This window comes from Chiloscyllium plagiosum, unplaced genomic scaffold (assembly GCF_037043375.1).
Source record: "Chiloscyllium plagiosum isolate Xiang-an unplaced genomic scaffold, Cpla_swu_hap1 HiC_scaffold_1, whole genome shotgun sequence".
Lineage (NCBI taxonomy): Eukaryota > Metazoa > Chordata > Chondrichthyes > Orectolobiformes > Hemiscylliidae > Chiloscyllium > Chiloscyllium plagiosum.
The window spans coordinates 82,896,623-82,916,944 of record NW_028270139.1 but is presented as its reverse complement, the minus strand read 5'-3'; the positions used below and the strand labels follow the sequence as shown (position 1 = coordinate 82,916,944).

Sequence of the window (20,322 nt, the reverse complement as noted above, 5' to 3'; positions counted from 1 at the left end):
TGTCACTGCCTGCCACTCAGAAAAATACTAATTTATTCCCAATTTCTATTTCCTGTCTGCCAACAAATTCTCAATCCATGCCAATGTTATATTCACTATCCCACGTGCTTTAATCTTTACCACCAACCTCTTATGAGGGACTTTCAGAAAAGGTGATGAAGGTCCAGGCACCAGGACTGTGTTAGTTGATCAAATATTCCAGATAATCAAGTGGTCCACATAATCAATATAAAAACATTTACTAAGTAATAGAAATGTAATGCAGAGGGGGTACGCATCACAGTTATACTTTACTTACACTATAAATCACTAAGTAATAATGCAGCTTTGCCTTAAATAAAAAATTAGTGACAGAGACCCTTCTCACTCACACCCTCAACTGACTACAGGGGAACCTCTATTATCTGAATACCAATTATCCGAAAATCAGATTATCTGAAGGAGATCTTGAGGTCCCGATAGAAACATTACGTCAAAGACATGTTTCCAACAGTGATCACATCTTTTGTTACAGTGATTAAACAGGCACCGTCTCCAAATGACTAACCTCCCTCCCTCTCTCTCTCCCCACACTTTCCCTAACCTCCTCCACCTCCCCCCCCAACCCCCGCTTCCCAGGAATAATCTCTCCAACATTGTCCTGTGCAGGGCAAACGTGGAACCTGTCAAACATTTGCAGTAAAAAAAGTGGTGCGTGTGGCTGTGACTGTGTTATTTGGAGACATCCCCCACAAAGGCAACTGCAGCAGCACAGCAGTCTTGTTGTTGGTGTGCAGTCCAGCTGCCCCGGAGAGGGGCCGGGGGTATATGGGGGGAGGGGCCGGGTTGGCAGGGGGCTGTGTTCGAGGCGGGGACTCACGCACTTTCTGCTGGGGGTGGGGGCGGGTTTGGATCGGGTTGGGGGAGTGGTTGGACCGGGTTGGGGCGCAGTGCTAGACGGGAGGGCGGTGATGGGGGCGGGAGCTCGTGTGCTGCAGTCTCCTGAACGGGGAGTAGACTTTAAAACTCCGAACCCCAGAGGAAAGGCATTTAATTGATTTTCCGAATAATCGATTATCCAAACGAAATAGTGCTCGCCCATCTCGTTTGGATAATCAAGTTTCCACTGTACACAGATATTGTGGTAAGTCTCAGTATTTTGGGAGCTATTGACTCAAAAGTGAATCAATTGTTGATATTTCGTATGGCCATTTGAATGAACAAGAAGTATATTTATATTGACATGAATTATTTTTAAAAAACTTTAATAATTGGACAGAATAATACAGTAAACTTTATGTTATTTATGATATATAATTTTTGCCAGTTTATCGAAAATGCCGGTTCAATAAAGTGCCATTTAAAACAAAGGTTGCTGAACTTGCCACTGAGACAGTACAACTGGCGTTCATCAGACTAATTCCTGTGATGATAGGATTGTCTTATGAGGAGAAATTGAGGAAGTTAATCATGTATTTTCCAGAGTTTTGAAGAATGAGAGGCAATCCTATTTAAATTTATCAAATTCTTACAGGGCACAATAGGGATATATAGACAGGACATTTTTCCTAGCTAATGGTTCTAGAACCAGGGGTGACATATCAGGATACAGGATAAGCCATTTAATATTGTGATGAGGAGGAATTTTTTCACTCACATATGAGGGAACCTTTGGAATTCTTTACCTTAGAGGGCTGTGGAAAGCTCAATCATTGAACAAGCTCAAGACAGATATTGACTGTTTCTGTTGACTAATGACATTAAGGGATATGGAGATAGTGCAGGAAAGTGACATTTAGGAGATGATCAGTCAAGATCAAGAATAGGAGGACAGGCTCAATAAGTTGTACAGTTTACTCCTGTTCCCCTGTTGAGGATTTCACTAGTTCAAATGTTTAAATAATGTCAGACTAACCCAAGCCTGTTGTCCAATTCCTTTTTACAAACTTACTTTGTAATAGCTGTGAAGTTTTTGAGAGTCTCCTCGTTGATCTTCCAGTTCTCAGTGTCTCCTTTTACAAACCCAGTGATAATAACAAATATAAGGACCAGAATGTTGATGGCTGTAAATATTTTGGTAACCCAAGCAGATTCCTTCACACCAAATGATAGAAGACCTAAAGTACACAGAATATTAAAAGTAAAAATGCATCAATGTATAATTTTCTCACACTGAACAGTAGTTTTGCTATAGATAGAAATTAATACAAAAGAATATACCCTCTATATGAACTGCATAAAATTAAAATAAACTATTTTTAGTTCTGAAAATGAGAAGGGCTTAACTGGGAAGAGTCCTGTTTCTTTTAGTCTATGCAGCAACATTGACCTGAAGAGTTTTCCACAACATTTAATCTTATAGACTTGCGTCTCAGTTATTTTGTTCAACATCAGGCACTCTAGCCCTCACACACAGTCAGCCCCTACCCACTCCCATGCCCTTTGTGCCAATTCATGCTCCCTCATCCATCTCCCACGGCTCCTCATAAGCTGCATGCAAATCCATGTCTAAAACACAGCCCCTTATTGATCCTATTCAAACTAACCCATGACACCACATCCACTGCCCTAGCCCTGTAAAGCCACTTTGGTCCTGGTTACAACAGGTATGTAGTTGTTGTAGCTCAGTCATAGTCCCTTAGGGGCCTGACCTCCACTTTGGAAAACACAGCCCTTAACAAAATAAACAAGACTTCTCTTTGTAATCTCACTTGAAATATGTCTCAACTTTTAATAGTCTCTTTAAGCCATCAATCAAACTGTGAACATACAACTGCAAATCCTCTTCCCCACCAACCTCCAAAAATGATCATGACTTATTAAAAAAAAGTTTCTGGATGGTACCTTGCTTTTGTAGCAGCATTAACTTTCCACTCCTAGTTGTCAAGTACCGATATACCTAAGATTATTATAGATCCACCCTAAAGACAATAATGCTCCAACATTTTAAATCGGAAAATGAAGTGGTGCTATTTTCCCTAGTTAGGATGGTGTTACTAGAAGGGTGTTTTAGATGTAATTGGTCTTTTCACTCCCTGTAAATGGTGCGGAGCATAGAATGGGAGGGGAGAGAGTGCAGTTGAAGCTATTGACTTGTTGTTGTGTGGCCTGTACATTGCATACTCAGTATATCAGGGATAGAGAGCAGAATCACCAGTCAAGCAAATGCTACTGGACTGCTTAGTTTAATTTATCAGAAAATGGTCCCATTCCTGACCTTAGGTTGGATTTTTGTCTTCTGCATGAAAAATCAGATGTAAATTTTCCCACCTCTGTGATGCTGTCTTCATCCTGATAGTGCCTGACTACTGCATTTTCATTGTGAGCAGATAGGCATGGATTAGAGACCCGGACAGATGATTTCCAGAGGCAGGTCAAAGTTGCAATAGAGATGGATGAATTCTGAGATGGGGAGGTAAGGAACCCCAGATCTTGACATAGCAATCAGGGCCCCCAGACCTCACCCACACTCATATTCATTCCATAGATCCATGCATCCTCTGTATTCTCCATGCCGCTTCAGCACCCACTCTTCCTGTATCACGAGGTATATTTCCAATAAACCCTCCAGTAACACTAGAAAATCTTTTAAATACTCATTATTGTTTTTAAAAAAAGCTTCTCAAAATTCCCCTCTTATAAACTTATAAACCTATAAAGCATAGCCATTCCTCTTTCTATTCTATTTAAATCCACTTAACGGGTCTGAATTTTACCCAAATAAGCAAACAGGCATTTAAAAACATTTCAAAGAAAGTTTAACTTATTAACAACACACAAAATTGTAAATTAAATAATCATAGCTGTGTAAACAACCTCCTACAGTGCTGATTTCATTCATGAGTTTTGGAGCTCTGCTAGGTCTTCATTCGAGGCCATCTGTAATGCCTGCTTTGTTGATGTTGTTACAAACTAGAATCTCTACCTTTTTACTTCTTTTACCACTATGTAAAAAATGATGTAAAAGCTCTCCTTTTCCCAGCATGTGCCAATCCTCACTTTATCCCTAGTCTGATCTTCTTCATTCACAATTCCCAGCACCTGTGCAGTCACAATGCGACTTCTCTTTAAACAGTACTAACTAATCCTGATATTTGCCACTTACCGATGTGCCTGGTCAATGAAGGATTAGCAGGGTTTATCCTCTTTGGGGACAAAGGTCATGGTAATGAACAGGGACTCTGTTGGACTGCTGTCTGCATTGCAGTCAATGACACAGGTTAATCATACATTGAGAACTCCAGCCCATTTTTAGAAAATATCCTCTCTAGTTACCCCTAATGTTTTTAAATGTGACTGTATGATCATGTCTGATAATAAAGCAAACAACAATATCCTGAATTCTACAAGCATTATGTTAAGTATCTTTTCCAGCTTACCATAAAATGATACATTAAAACTTCACTCTCACCATACCTGACAATAATAATATAAGACACACTGCAAAAAAGTCTGGATATTCTGCCAGTCCTGGTGAATTCATCTTGAAATATGTGCCAAAGAAATTTCCAATCTGTTTGCCAACAAGTTCATCAAAGGTACCACTCCATGCCCTGGCAACACTTGAAGTACCTAAGTATAAAGACAAATGAAAGAAATGCTACTAAGTTACACGTTCACATTAATGCTTCACTGGCAGCCTGTAGCAATTAAGTAAAGCAAACTGTAGATAATCCGACGAACAAAATATTCATTAGACAAATAATTGCCAACAGGATTACACCTCATTTGACACCATTATCACTCTAAATTCCATTTGAGAAGGTTTCACGTGTACTTTTGCTTGTTTGGAACTGTTCCTGGTGGGCTAAGTTTGCACAAGCTGTAATAACTTATCAACAAAAGGACAATGCTTAAATGTTTTATTGGAACACTCTGCACTTGTCACATTAAAAAACAATATTCCAACAGATAAGCATATTTGAGGATAATTGAGGGGAAAGTAGGAAGAACAATTTCACACAACAACTGGTAATGATCTGGAACACGCTGCCCATGAGATCTAATGGAAATAAATATTATGAATTATTTTAAAAGGCAATCAGATAGTCATTTTAGGGTAATAAAATCCATAATATTAATAAAATTACAGGCCAATTGGAGAGAATAGGGGAATGGGAATAATTGGATTGCATTCCAGAGAACCAGAATGGTGTAGCCAAACATGTCTAATAACTTAGTGATTTTATCATATAATTTCTACAAGAACTTCTGTCAGTTTAATTAATTTAACTTTTAAACATGGGCTTTAGCAATTAAATCAAAAAGATTGAACCCTACACTAAACTATTAAGGAGAGCAATTTGAATTGAACGAACTAAGTATTTTGTATAATTGAACCTTTTGTACCATCTTTCCAGAGTTGTTACAATCTATGAAAGTTATATACTTTTCTGACCTAGAGGAATATTTTCATGTTGAAATATTCCTTTCACAAGCATTAAAGATTCCAAAATCCTGAAGGAATCTCTGAGACCTGCTGGATCACGTTTTGCCTCTGTAAAAAGATGTATTCAGCTAATAAATGCAAGGATCATCTATAGGTCAGTTACATTGTGCTGAATGGCATTTTTCTCAAGCCAAAACATTTGTATCAATGCTTCATCATGGAAAAATAATGCAAGTTAAATAATTATTGACAATTTTTATTTTATTTGACCTCAGTACAACAGAAAGAGGTAGAAAAGAGAAATAAACTTATGACACTTTATCATATACTTTAAATTAAGGGATCATCTCAATGTTATTTGCAAGATTTCGTAATACACAAAATGGCCATCCCATTAGTTAATAAAATAATCACAATACTCTAATGCATTTCGCAAAGTTCCATGAAACTTTCCTAAGAGATACCATAAATCACAATGGCATTACTTAGTGCAATGTTAATATTTTGGAGCACGATGACAGTTCACTGCTGGGTGCTATCATGTGGAAGTGGAACCATTTGAACATTGAAATGTACATTCTATTCACATTAGGAGTTCAATGCATAATGGATCTGGAGCATAAAATTGTCAAATAGGTGGTTCCTGCTGCATTACTTTAGCATTATGATTATCAACATGATTTTTATCAATCATTTTACACTGACTGTAGTTGGTGGCTTCTGAAGTGATTCAGTAAACTTTGTGGGGTAAGCTCCATTAGTGAACCAAATTAGGATATGGCAACACTCTATGCTCTTTTTTCTTTCCTAGTGCCAGTCTTCTGCAATAGTGGGACTATGAACCTATGAACTCTGGGTTGCCAGTCCATCATCATAATGCTTGCATCACAGTGATAGATGAACGGAAAACAGAGAATCATTAAAATTAAAATCCTGCTGAGGAAGGCAGTTAATTGAAAGAAATAGTTTATTTTCAACTTTAATCACAAGCCAGTTCCAAAAAAACTTAAACAAAATTAATTTAAGATAATCTTCAATATTGATTCTACCATAATCTTCAGCAAAACCAGGATAATCCAAAGTTTAGTAATGCACAAAAATAAATGGAAGGTGAATCCTGGGTATGTACATAAGAAACACTTACCAATGACATAAGAAAGAATTAAGTTCCACCCTGTGATAAATGCCCACAGTTCACCAACAGTCACATAACTGTATAGATATGCAGAACCGGTCTTTGGAACACGGGCCCCAAATTCTGCATAGCACAGACCAGCCATCACTGAAGCCAATGCCGCAATTAGGAAAGAGATGATAATGCTGGGTCCGGAATCCCATTTAGCAACCTCACCAGCTAGTACGTAAACACCAGCTCCGAGTGTACTGCCAACTCCCAGTGCTATCAGGTCTATGGTGGACAAACAGCGGCATAGTTTGGTATCTTCAAGATTATTTTGGCTTATGATTTTTCTACGAATTAAACATTGAGTGAAAGACCTCACAGTGCCACAATGAATCATCTTTGATGGGGAGAGCTGAAACAAAAAGAGAAATACTTTAAAATCTCTTAAATAGACAATCATTTAGCTGCATCTTAAATTTCTTCAGTGTGATATAGTTTTCTTGTCAGGGCATATTGCTGCTCAAGAATGCTGCCTAACTATCTGAATTACAAAATCAATGATAAATCTTTATCAATCATAACAATGCTACTAACCAAACAGTATTAAAAACATAACTGAATTTCTTTACACATTACTCTGATATTGTTTTATGAAGTCAGGATTTGCTTTTCCAATGTGTTACTCTGCTGCTAAGGTGCAGCTGTGTTTAATTTGACAATCTCCACATCCCCAAATAACATCATCAACATATAGCACATGCTCAGCTGTTCAAGAGGGTACACACAACACCATCTTGTTTAAAATGGGCAATAACCATTTAACTACATCTCAAGTTCAAACAGGAATTTATCAGGTGATTGCTTTACTTGACTGATTAAGTTAAATTGTCATTATTATACAAAACTATTGCAATTTTACCAGTGAATTTGATATCAAATTCCATAATTCAGCACATTTTAAGTTCATCTTGATTATGTTTTTTACATTCAAGTTTTCTAGAATGCCAATGATGACAATGTGGAAGTTCCATTAACAGTTTCTTGACATTTCCAATGAATTTATCTAAATTTCACGCACATTCATTTCAACTTTTAATCATCCAAATAGGCAACTTACCTCTACAAAAGTAGTCACTAAACCTCTCCCTTCAAAGCTTGTCGAGAGAGAGAGAGTGAGAGAGAGAGTGAGAGAGAGAAGCTTTCATAATCCAAGCAGCCACTGAAAGCTAAACTAAACATCCTGGTCTGTGGGAGCTTGCCCTCACCCGTTCAGGCTGCTTCTATTGTTCCAACTTTCAAAAAAAGCCCAAGGCCTTACAAGCTGTTTACTTTATTGGCTTGAAGAAGACTGCTCGGTGCCTCTGTCTCAACCTCTCTTCATAAAAATGCAACCAGGACAAAATACACTGCTTAAAGCTATAGTATTGTCACAGGAGGACACATGTTTGGAAAATTGAAAGAGACTTGGCAAGTTATTGCATGTTATAGGTGGTACAGGCTGCTGTCACTGTGAGCTGGTGCTGGACAGAGTGAATACATATGGTGAAAAACATACTAAATGGGCTACTTTGTCCTGGATGGTGACAAACTGTTGTAATGGTGTTATTCGGGGCAAAGTTTTGTCAGCATTTTCCACAAAATGTATGACTCGAAGTCTTTAGAATACAAGTCACATCTACATCATCCTTACAACTAAAGTTTAATGAGATCAGGAGCTAAACAGTCCTGGAGGAAGCCACAAACTGAGCATCACTGAGTACTGCCAACAACATCTTCCACTACTTCATTGATGATAGAGAGTAAACTGGTATGGTGGTAACTGTCTGGGTTTGATGTGTCCTGCATTTTGTAAACAGAACATACCTGGGAAATTTTCTACATTGGAATGTTTTGGCTAAGGGTGTGGTTAGTTCTGGAGCATGACTTTTTATTACTATTTCCAGAGTGTTGTCAGGGTCCATAGCTTTACAGTATCCCATGAATTTAACCATTTCTTTATAGCATCTGGAGTGAATCAAATTGACTGAAAACTGGCACCTGTGACACTGAGCACCTCAGGAGGAGGCTAAGATTGATGGATCATCAACTCGCTTCCATAAGACTGAAGTTTGTTACAAATACTTCAGTCTTATCTTTCTACACTATGCGCTGGGCACACCCGTCATTCATTATGGAGATATTTGTGGTGCCTCCTCTTGTTAGTTGTTCAATTGTCTATTAACACTCATAGCTGAATGTAGGCAGAAATAGAGTGACCAATCTCTCTACACCTCCATTTCCCACCAGGATGGTCTGGGACTTCTTGGCTTCTTCTCCGACAAGAGGTGTGAACACTCCCCATTCACCATCACTCTCCTCCGCCTGGCTGAACTTGTTCCCTCACTGAACAATTTGTCCTTTATTTCATCTCATATCTGCCAAGTCAAAGGAGTGGCTATGGACACCTGTATGGGTCCCAGTTATGCCTACCTCTTTATGGGGTGTGTGGAACTGCCATCTTTTCCCAGAACATCAATGACTGCTTTGGCGCTGCTTCACTCTCCCACCAGGACCTTGAAAACTTTGTTCATTTTGCTTCCAATTTCCACTCCTCGATAACTTTCACATTGTCCATTCCTGACACTTCCCTTCCTTCCCTTGATCTCTCTGTCTCTATTTTGGGGAATAAACTGTCCACTGCCATCCACTACAAAGCCATTGACTCCCATAGCTACCTTCACTACAGCTCTTCACATTCCATGTCCTGCAAGGATTCCATCCTATTCTCCCAGTTCATTTACCTACATCACATCTGTTTGGATGATGACACGTTCCAAAGTAGAGCTGCTGACATGGCTTGCTTCTTCAATGACCATAGTTTCCCGCCCACTGTTGTTGACAGGGCCCTCAACCACATCTAACCTATCACACACACTTCCGCTCTTGCCCCATCCCATCATTCACAACAGCCTGATAGGGTCCCCCTTGTCCTCACTTTTCATCCCACCAGCCTCCGCTTTCAAGGGATCATTCTCTGCCATTTCAGACAACTCCATCAGACCACTACCAAATCTTCCCCTCACTTTCCCATTTGCATTTTACAGGGATCATTACCTCTGGGGCACTCTAGTCCATTCCACAAACACCAACACCACCCCTCCTTCCCATAGCACTTTCCCATTTAATCCTATAAGGTGCAATACCTATCCCTTCAACTCCTCCCTGCTCATTATCTAAGACCCTAAACAGTCTTTCCAGATAAAGCAGCATTTCACCTGTAACTCCTCCGATCTTGTATATTGTTTTCACTGCACCCAATGTGGCCTACTCTACATTGGAGAAACCAAATGCTGACTAGGTGACCACTTTGCAGACCACCTTCCATCTGTGCACAAGCATGACCCTGACCTTCCCACAGCCGGTCATCCTGCTCACACACCCACCTGTCCTCGACATGCTGCAGTGCTCCAGTGAATCACAGTGCAAATTGGAGGAACAACATCTTATCTTCAGACTGGGCACTTCATAGTCTTTTGGATTTAATATTAAGTTTAACGCCTTCAAATTGTGAACTCCCATTTGTTTTAGTTTTGCTTGTTACATTCTCTGTCACCATCTCCTCTCTCCCCTCTCCCCACCTCATTGGGATTGTCTGCTCCTTTCAAGTCTGGCAGTTACATGCCATTGTTCTGCCATTCTCACATTCTGACCACTTAATCTGAACTATCAACATCTTTTCTTCACCAGCACTCTACACCCCATATCTCCCACACCAAAATACAGCATATATGCTACCCCCTCCACACTTCACTTCAGCTCTGATGAAGAGTTATCTAAACTTGAAACATTAGTTTAATCTCTCTCCATAGTTGCTGTCTGACCCGCAGTGATCTCCAGCATTGGTTGTTTACAATTTAGATCTGACCTGTTAGTTGTGGGACCATTTAGCTCTGTCTATCACATGCTGCTTCCACTGTTTGGCGAGCAAGTAGTCCTGTGTTCTACCTTCACTAGGGTGGCACCTCATTTTTAGGTATTCCTGATGCTGCTGCTGGCACACTCTCCTGTATGCTTAAACAAAAGTGTTAGGTGTGCCTCTGATCTTGCAAAAGTGTTAGGTGTGCCTGTGTAAATGCCATGTTCCCAGGGTCACGGTTGTACACTTCTGTGATGGATCTTGCAGGTCAATTGTTTGCTCCACAGGGTCCTAGGAAGGATCACTTAACTGGAAGCAGTCACAATTCACTTCACCAGGCCACTGGACCACTCAAATGTAAGAAACCTGCGAGGAAGCAGGGTAAGCGTGCCGGTTAGTAAGGGTGAGATTACGCGGTTTCAAGGACCCCCCCCCCCCCCGCCTTCCTAACTTATTCTGAGCAAACATACAATTTCTGAAAAACACGATGGACGAACTCAGATCACAGCTCAGCTTCCAGCATGAACTGCAGGACTGCTGCACACTCTGCTTCACAGAAACCTGGCTCAACCCATCCATTCCCATCTGCATACTTCAGGCTGATGGTTTTTCTATCCATCGTACGGACCATACAGCGTGCTCGGGTAAGACAAAGGGTGGAGGGGTTTGCTTTTTAATCAACAACTTGTGGTACATGGACATTGCAAGCCTGGGCAGCCATTGCTCCCCAAACCTTGAATTCCTCACCATCAAATGCTGCCTCTTCTATCTACCACAGGAATTTAGCATTGCTATACTAACTGCTGTGTACATACCACCACAAGCAAAGGTTGAGGAGCTCTGGATGTGCTCTATTCCACCAGTAACACCCTGGAGACGGAGCACCAGAGGCTCTGTTTATTGTAACTGGCGACTTCAATTAAGCCAATCTAAGGAATATGCTGCCCAAGTACCACAAGAACATTACCTGCCCCACCAGGGGACCTGAACATTTTAGATCACTGCTACACCACTGTGAAAGATGCCTGCCGCTCCATCCCCCATCCTCATTCCAGGAACTCCAACCACAATGCCATGTTTCTTCTCCCGGCTTATAGGAGACCCTCCTCACAGATACAGGTCCAGTGCTGGTCAGAGGAGGCAGAGGGTCAACTCAGGTGCTGTCTGGAATCGGCTGATTGGGCCATGTTCAAACAGTCCACAGGTACCTTGGATGGGTACGCTACCACCGTCACAGACTTTATCTGCAAGTGTGGGGAGGACTGCATACTGAGGAAGTCAATCCGGGGGTTCCCCAACAGGAAATCCTGGATGGATCAGGACATACAGAACCTGCTAAAAACCAGGTGCGAGGCCTTCACATCAGGAGACCCACTCAAATATAAGGAATCCAAGTATGACATTTGCAGAGCCATTAAGACAGCCAAGGACCAATACCGATCCAAACTAGAGACCCAGACAGACACTCAGCGACTCTGGCAAGACTGAATGACATCACAAGTTCTAAAAAGAGACAGTGCAAGATAGCAGACAATGACATATCTCTCCTCAGATCGTCTCAACACCTTCTATGCTCGCTTTGAGCAGAATTTCAGAGGAGGTAACACCTATTCCAGCAAGTCCTGACGAACCTATCCCAACATTCTCTGCATCAGAGGTCAAACCAGTTTTCCTTCGTGTGAATCCGAGGAAACCGATGGGACCAGACGGAGTACCAGGCTGTGCACTAAGAGCATGCGCAGATCAACTGGCAGAGGTCTTCTCAGACATCTTCAACCTCTCCCTGCAGCAGGCCACTGTCCCTGCCTGTTTCAAGAGGGCCAACATCATCCCTCTGCCTAAGAAGGCTCACGCAGCATGTCTCAATGACTACTGCCCAGTGGCCCTAACTTCGGTGGTCATGTAGTGCTTTGAAAGGCTAGTCATGGTATTAATCAAATCCAGCCTCCCCACTACTCTTGACCCACTCCAATTTGCCTATCGGACCAACAGATCCACTTCAGGTGCCATATCACTTGCCCTTCACTCCTCCCTAGAACATCCTGACACCAAGATTAGCTATGTAAGAATCCTACTCATTGACTACAATTCAGCCTTCAACACTATTGACTCCTTGAGACTGAATAATAAACTTAGTGACCTCAGACTAAGCCCTACTCTCTGCAAGTGGATCCTCAGTTTCCTGACCCACAGGCCACAATCAGTGAACACTGGGGACAATATTTCATCCTCATTAACACTCAACACTGGAGCTGCTCAGGGGTGTCTACTCAGCCTTCTACTGTACTCACTGTATACCCATGACAACCTCACCAAATACCAGACTAATGCCATTTACAGGTTTGCTGACGACACCACCACAGTCGGTCAAATCTCAGATGGTAACAAAACAGACTACCGACAGGAGGTGGAAGACCTGGAAAAACGGTGGACTGAGAACAACCTAGCTCTCAATGCCGGCAAAACCAAGGAAATCATTATTGACTTTTTGGCGGGATATTACTCATGCCCCCCTACACATTAACAGCACAGAGGTGGAACAAGTGGAGAGTATCAAGCTCTTGGGAGTGGTCATCCACAACAAGCTTTCTTGAACTCTTCATGTGGACACACTGGTTACAAAGGTCCAACTACGTCTCTTCTTCCTCAGACAGCTGAGGAAATTTGGCATGACGGCGAACACCCTTGCCAACTTTTATAGGTGCGCCATCGAGAGCATTCTGTCTGAATGTATCACTACCTGGTAAGGCAACTGTACCATTCAAGATCATGACGGTTACAGAGAGTGATGAACTCAGCCCAGACAATCACAAAGGCCAACCTCCCAGCTATAGAATCCATCTACCAGGCCTGCTGTCAAAGAAAGGCCCCCAGCATTCTCAAAGATCCATCCCACCCTGGCAATGTTTTTCTACAACCTCTACCATCGGGGAGAAGGTACAGAAGCCTGAACACACGCACCAGCCGGTTTCAAAACAGTTTCTACCCTACTGTTGTTAGAATACTGAATACACTCACAAACTCTTAACATTCACCTGTACCTGTGTTTTGGTTTTTGCTGCTGCTTACCTACTATTTACTTATCCATATTACTTAACTATATGATCTGCCTGCATTGCTCACAAGGCAATGTGCCTCGACACGTGACAATACAACAAACAAACAAGCAAACAAATAAATAAATATAATGAAATATATTGAGAAACAGTCACATTGGCAAGGGTTCACTATCCTGCAGGTACATATGAAACCATGCCAGAACATATTACTCTCTGTAGACTAAACAACCAAAATCTAAAATGTGACAATCGTGTTGTGACCGTTCTGAAAATAGTTATCCATTTGAGATACATTGTTGCATCAAATTCAATTCTGAAAGCTAAGTGGTTCAAATAATTGAAAAACTACCTGCCAACAACTCTATGTATCAAAACATTTATTTCGGTTCTAAGGAACAAAGCATTATCTGTAGAGTCCAAAAGCAGGCTAAATATTTAGCTTCAAAAAGTGTAAATATTTGATTTGCCTGCATAATAGGGCAAGGTTTCAAAACTAGGAGAAGTAAAACAATGGTGTTCACGCAAACTTTTCCACGTTTCATAAATATTTCAAAAAGTGTACTATCTTATCTTTCTGAACTTTGAAGGGTTGACTTGTGCTTATAAGATGCAATGTCTTGACGCTGTAGGGTAACTAGACATGAAATCATGTTAATTAACAAAAAAAAGTAAAATTTTGGCCCCATAACCAACAAAATGGTCATAAGAAGAATACCTAAGGATGGTTTTACTGAAAATAATTTAACTTTTGCACAATAATGTTATCAACTAGGGTCTAGCTATGGGAAACACCATTTTAAAACTTACTTAATTCCACAAATATATTTGTTCTGCAGTATAATTAAAATTATCCTTAACAGCTACATCAGATGAGAAACAGTTCATACAGTCATAATCATAGAGATGTATAGCATAGAAAAAGGCCTTCAGTCCATCATATCTGCGCCGTTAAAAGCAACCACGTAACTAATCTAATTTTCCAGCACTTGACCCATAGCTTTGTAAAATATGTGGCAATGCAAGTGCACATATAAATACTTCTTAAATGTTACGAGGGTCACAATTTTATTATGATATTGCATATATTATAGTAATTTATTAAATCAATGATGCAAATAAATATTGTAATAAAACTCGAAAAATTGATCTAACTGAATCTTTCTAATCTAATGTAGTTAAGGAAGAAGAAAATGGCACTAAGATGCTTTAGCTAAGGGATAGAGATTAAGTTCAGGAAATTGTGCTATTGCTGTACATAGTAATGGACAGACTGTAACACAAGAACTAAAGTTATTTTGTTGATTTAACGACAGAAAAACTGTTATTACACTACATCAGACAGACTGGAAGAAAACTAGCAATCTACAAACACCAACTAGCTGCAAAGTGGCACAACACATTTTCCCTCATTTCAGTACATACAGACAAAGAGGGCCATCAATTTGACTGGGACAACTTAACAATCCTAGCACAAGCTAACCAGAGACATGCACGGGAATTCTTAGAGGCCATCAACAAGCATATAGAAATAAACCCCATACACAAACCTCTACAGAGCAAAACTGGAGATGACAATATGCACCTTAACAGATTGGGTCATATAAATATCAAGTGGAGTAAAACAACAACACTTCGTGGAAGTTTACATGGATGATGTTACCAAGCATGATGACAAAACGTTTGCATGACAACCCACCAGCTCGGCGAGCAAACTAACAACAGCATCTGTTATTACCCTGTAAGAGTGTACAAGGATGAGCAATGATGGTGATTCTGCTGTGAGAAACAGTAAAATACTTAAAGGGTAAACAGGGTAAGTGCAGTTAAATGATTAGGAAATCCAGATCAGGGGCCACAATTTAAAAATACTGGGCATGTCTGAGACTGGGACAAATATATTTACTCAGAGGTTTGTGAACCTTTAAGATTTTCTACCACAGAGGACAGTGGAAAATCAGTCTTTGAGTATGTTTAAGGTGGAGATTGATAGATTACCAATGACGTACACGGTTATGAGTTGAGGTGGGTTAAAGGCATTGAAGTGTTGGATCAGCCATGATCATATTGAATAGTGGAGTGGGCTTGAGTGGCCTACTCCTGTTCCAATGTTCCTGAAGGAAGTTGGGCTCCTGAAGAACTCCACTATAAACCTTTCTCCAATCAAAAAATAACCATTTACGACTACTTGTTGTATCTTGCCACTCAGTCAATTTCATCCATGTTGTTACTGTCTCTTTTATTGTAACTTTACTTACAAATCAGTTGTGCAGCATTTTGGAAGACTATGAATACCACATCACAGTATTACTATTAGAATTCTCCATTGTAACCTGTTCAAAATTTTTCAGCCATTTAGTTAAACCCAATTTTAAGTGAACAATGCTGAATCTCTTTAAATAACCTCCAGTGACCAAAAAATTTTAAAATTTTGCTCTGAATTAGTTTCAAAAGATTCACCATAACAGAGGTCAACCTACAGGCTGCAGTTGTTGGGCTTGTTTGAACAAGGGTGTAACATTTACAAATTTTCAGTCCTCTGGCATTAAGTCTAAGAAAGATTGAAAAATTATGGCCAATGCACCTGAACTTTCCTCGCTCACTTCCTTTGGAATCCTTGGATGTATTTAGTCTGCTTGGAAGCATTAGGTATGGTGTCTAATTGACTTTAGTACTTACAGTCTATTGTAAAAGAGCACATATTTTTAATATTTTGGGATAATAAATTGAAATGGAAGTTGGACTGCTATAACTGGAATGCAAAGTTTTTTGTAACTTGAAAGTTAAGTATTACATATTGTTGAGCAGAGCAATACAATGTTACTTTTAGGAAGCAGTAAGAAGGAAAATTTGAGACAGCGGTATTGAGAATCTTTTAAGTTAAGGAAATTCTGCCCAGCAACTGTCCTCTGATTGATTGGACTGTAGAGAGTTTAAAAGTTGTCAGTACCAAGAAATTAAAGCAAATAAAAAGCAATAATCTATTCCTCTCTTTCTCTGTCCATATGGGGAAAAAAGACTCAAAACCCAAGAGAGCTTAAAATAAAGAATTCATTCAAGGAAAGACATAAATTTGATATTACCCATTGAACTGAAGGATAACCATTACCCTACATTATCCAATATTTCCTCCTTATCAATTTTAAATCCTTGTAGCAGCTGAATTTCCCCCTCATCCACCCTTAGCATAGCCCGTGCAACATCTTCCTCTTTGGAAAAGAGGGGTGCAAAGCATTCTCTTCATAGTTCAGCAATGCCCCCTGTCACCATGCATAAATCACGTTGCTGATCCTAATCAGCCTCACTGCTCCTCTCATCACCCTTTTAGTAATCAGATGCTCACAGATTATTTCTGAATTCCTTTTAATGTTAGCTGCCAGACTCTTCGCAGTCTCCCACTTTACTTCTTTTGCTTACTTTTCTAATTCCCCTTTGAAACTTCTTCTGCTACACCTTAACCTCTGTCTCTTTTGTAATCCAGCAAGCATTGGATTTATTTCATTTGTTTTTCATGGAACAAACCTTGAGTACAGTCAAGCTATCTCTTATTTAAAAGGTAGCCCATCATTCAGTTACAGTTTTACCTGCTAATCTTTGACCACCATTTAGCTGGGTCAGATCCACTTTATCATTCAACTGTCCCTTTAACAATTAAATCCCTAGTTCAAAATAGTTTGTATTTGAAGTGCACTGGCTTATTTCTCACATAAGAAGGTATGGGGAGGTGATGGCCTAATGGCAACATTGTTAGACTTTTAATCCAGAGATCAAGGTAAAGTTATTGGGCAGGACAATGGCTCAGTGACCAGCACTGCTGCATCATAAATCCTGGGACCCATTTGATTCCATCCTTTGGGATGAGCCATGGTAAATAGAGGATTAAGAATATAGAGTGGGGGTCTGTGTGGTATGCTGTTCAGGCAGCCGGTGCAGACCCGATGGGCTGAATGACTTCTTTCTGCACTGTAAGAAGTCTAGGATTCTATTAGAAAAGGTAGTAGAGAAATGTAAATCTATTTGGATTGGTTCCTTTACAAAAGGCTGGTTGGATTTCATTAGCGATAACCTTTTCCAATTCCTAAAAATTCTTATGTTCTTATGAGCACTTCAATTTGCATGCCATGCTTTCAGTGTCAAAGACCCTTGTCCTGCATTTGCTGTTATGTAGTCAGACCTGAAACCTTGGTACAATAATCGAGAAAACAGCCAGAATTTCAACACTGGGAATGTGATAAGAAAAAATGTCACTAACATCCAAAGAGGGTGGAGGTACTGAAGCACAAGTGATTGGTCAGTACATTATCTACATTTCTTGTAAGGATTAAAGTTAAAGGTTACTTGCTGCTGCATTTTTTGCCTAACAATTTTAAACTTCCTTTAGCTTAACTGGTCTTGGCCTTGCAAATAATAAATGTCCACTTTGTACATTTGTATCCCCGCAGAATAAACTCAAATAAATTTATATATTATGTTCTCCTAAGGGATAATCTTCATCTGTCGGTATAATGTGGATTGAACAAATGCTCTCCATCCCAATTAAATGTACAGGACATAGTCAAAGTACAACAGTTGAATACTAAGGAGACTTAGGCCACAAAAATAGAAATAAGATGTTGTTGTTGCTTTTACCTTTGGGCCAGGAAATCTTACATGCTTACTTGGTCTGGCCTATATATGATTCCAGACCCACAGCACTCTTGTTGATTCTTAACTAAATTCTGAAATGACAGAGCAAGCCACTCAGCTCAAGGGAAATTAGGGACAGGCAATAAATGCTGGCCTTGTGAGTGATGCCTGCAGGCTACGAAAACTAAAGTATTACAAAGTTAAAAATCACACAACACCAGGTTATATTCCAACAGGTTTAATTGGAAGCACACCAGCTTTCGGAGCGTCGCTCCTTCATCAGGTGATAGTGCATCTCCAAATCACAAAGTATTACAGATATTGTTCATACAATATGTTATATTGGTGGCAGCTTTCATGGCAGTGCTCTGTGCAAGTCCGCTGTTGAGTTGATACAATATGGGATCACATGCATGGTGATGCTGAACTTAAACTGTGGATGTGCCAGTCTGGCCTGATTGCACTAGTTAATGTCCTCCCTTTAGATAAACAGCTAACCATTCAGCAGCATAAGGGCCTACCACCAGTAACAGTTTAAAAAAGAAAAGGTTCTTCAAGACTGGCACATGTCTGGTGTCAATGTCTGTGGATATGGGATGTGCACGGCTATGTGTGCCCATGGAACGTGCCCTGAGATATTAGTGCCCAGTATCCAACATGGAGACACTTTGGAGCAAGTGGGTGCTGAAATCAACAGATACCCAATCTTCATGTCAAAACTTTCCAGCATTTTGTTTGCTTACAGCGGTGATAGGACAGTAAGCCACGTAGTAATTAGGTGAGATCTGCAGTTAATAAAGTTTTTAACAAGCAATAATCCCCCTTCATATACAACTTGTCACAGCCTATTAAGGATCTCACCTCAATGCCTGGGATCTGATTTAAAAAGAGAGCAAATTATTATTCATGTTGAGATAGGCCTCGCTGGACTTTTGCCACAGATTTGCCACATTTTTTGCCATTGCCCTTTAGATTCTGCCCTATGCCTCTGTTCCTGTCAATCTCCTTGAACAAGGTCTCAAACACAGCACTCATTTGGGCATACTTTCTGGGTCTTTTTCTGAAGCTAATTTTCTTCTTGTCATCCACATTTCGTTATATGTTTCTAGATCCTGTCGCCACCTAAATATCCCTTATTCTAAAGAAGTGCAGTCTGGCTTCGAGTTCGTCAACTTTAAAAGCTGCTTGTTACAGCAGGGTAGAAATGATCGGAATGTTCTGCTCTTTCCCTCCACGAGACTGAATGAAAACAGATGCACTTTTAAATAGAAGAAGTCTTTTAATTCCTTGGGTGCTGTAACTGCCAAACATGGAAAAATATCAAGATGGTTTTAAAATAAAATTGTTGTTTACCAATCAACTCCTGAATGTCTTCACAACTGCATGCACTCACAAAGCTGTGCATGAAAAGACTGATTACAAAAGGTAGCAACCAGTTAAAGTCCCAAGGTCCATAATTCAGTCACAATTGCTTTTCTTGAAATCGGTGAAATTTCTTTTCTTTATTCACTCATTGAATGTGGGCGTCACTAACTGGCCAATAGTTTTATTGCCATCTCGAGTTGCCGATGAGTAGATGGTGCTTGTTCCCTTCTTGAACCACTGCAGTCTATGTGCTGTAGGTTGATCCACAATGCCCTGAAGGAGGGAATTCCAGGACTTTGACCCAGTGACAGCGAGGGAAATGGTGATATATTTTCAGGTCAGGATGATGAGTTGCTTGGAGGGGAACTTGTGGGTGGTGATGTTCCCATGTAACAGCTGCCCTTGTCCTTGAGGAAAAGTGGTCTTGGTTTGCAAGGTGCTGTTTAAGGATCTTCGGTGAATTTCTGCAGTGCATCTTGAAGACGGTACTCACTATTGCATATTGAGCATTGATGGTGAAAGGAGTGGATGCAGCGGGCTGCTTTGTCCTGGATATGTGAAGCTTCGAGTATTGTTGGAGCTACAATCATCTAGACAAGTGGATAGTATTCCATCACACTCTTGCCTTGTGCTTTGTAGATGGTGGACAAGCTTTGGGAAGTCAGGAGATGTGTTACTTGCTGTAGTATTCCTATTCTGATGTGCTCCTGTAGTCACTGTATTTATTAGGTAAGTCCAGTTGAATTTCTGGTCAATGATAACTCCCAGGATAGTGGAAGATGCAGCAATGGTAATGATATTGAATGTCAAGGGGAGGTAGTTAAGATTGTCTGTTATTGGAGCTGGTCACTGTCTGGTTATTTACGTGGAACAAATGTTACTTGCCACT

The 20,322-nt window shown here is 40.3% G+C and overlaps 1 protein-coding gene across 3 annotated transcripts in view; it reads right to left on the bottom strand.

Annotated features, from left to right (window-relative positions):
• Positions 1 to 20,322, bottom strand: part of LOC122549889 (cationic amino acid transporter 2) — a 165,533-nt gene that overhangs the window by 65,351 nt on the left and 79,860 nt on the right. For all 3 annotated transcript variants that reach the window (XM_043690093.2, XM_087988467.1, XM_087988470.1), the window contains exons 2-4: positions 6,513 to 6,903; positions 4,396 to 4,551; positions 1,931 to 2,096 (exon numbers count right to left, since the gene is read on the bottom strand). In XM_043690093.2, coding sequence (XP_043546028.1) covers positions 1,931 to 2,096; positions 4,396 to 4,551; positions 6,513 to 6,888 — 698 coding nt within the window. In that variant the 5' untranslated portion in view covers positions 6,889 to 6,903. The remainder of the gene's footprint in view (positions 1 to 1,930; positions 2,097 to 4,395; positions 4,552 to 6,512; positions 6,904 to 20,322) is intronic.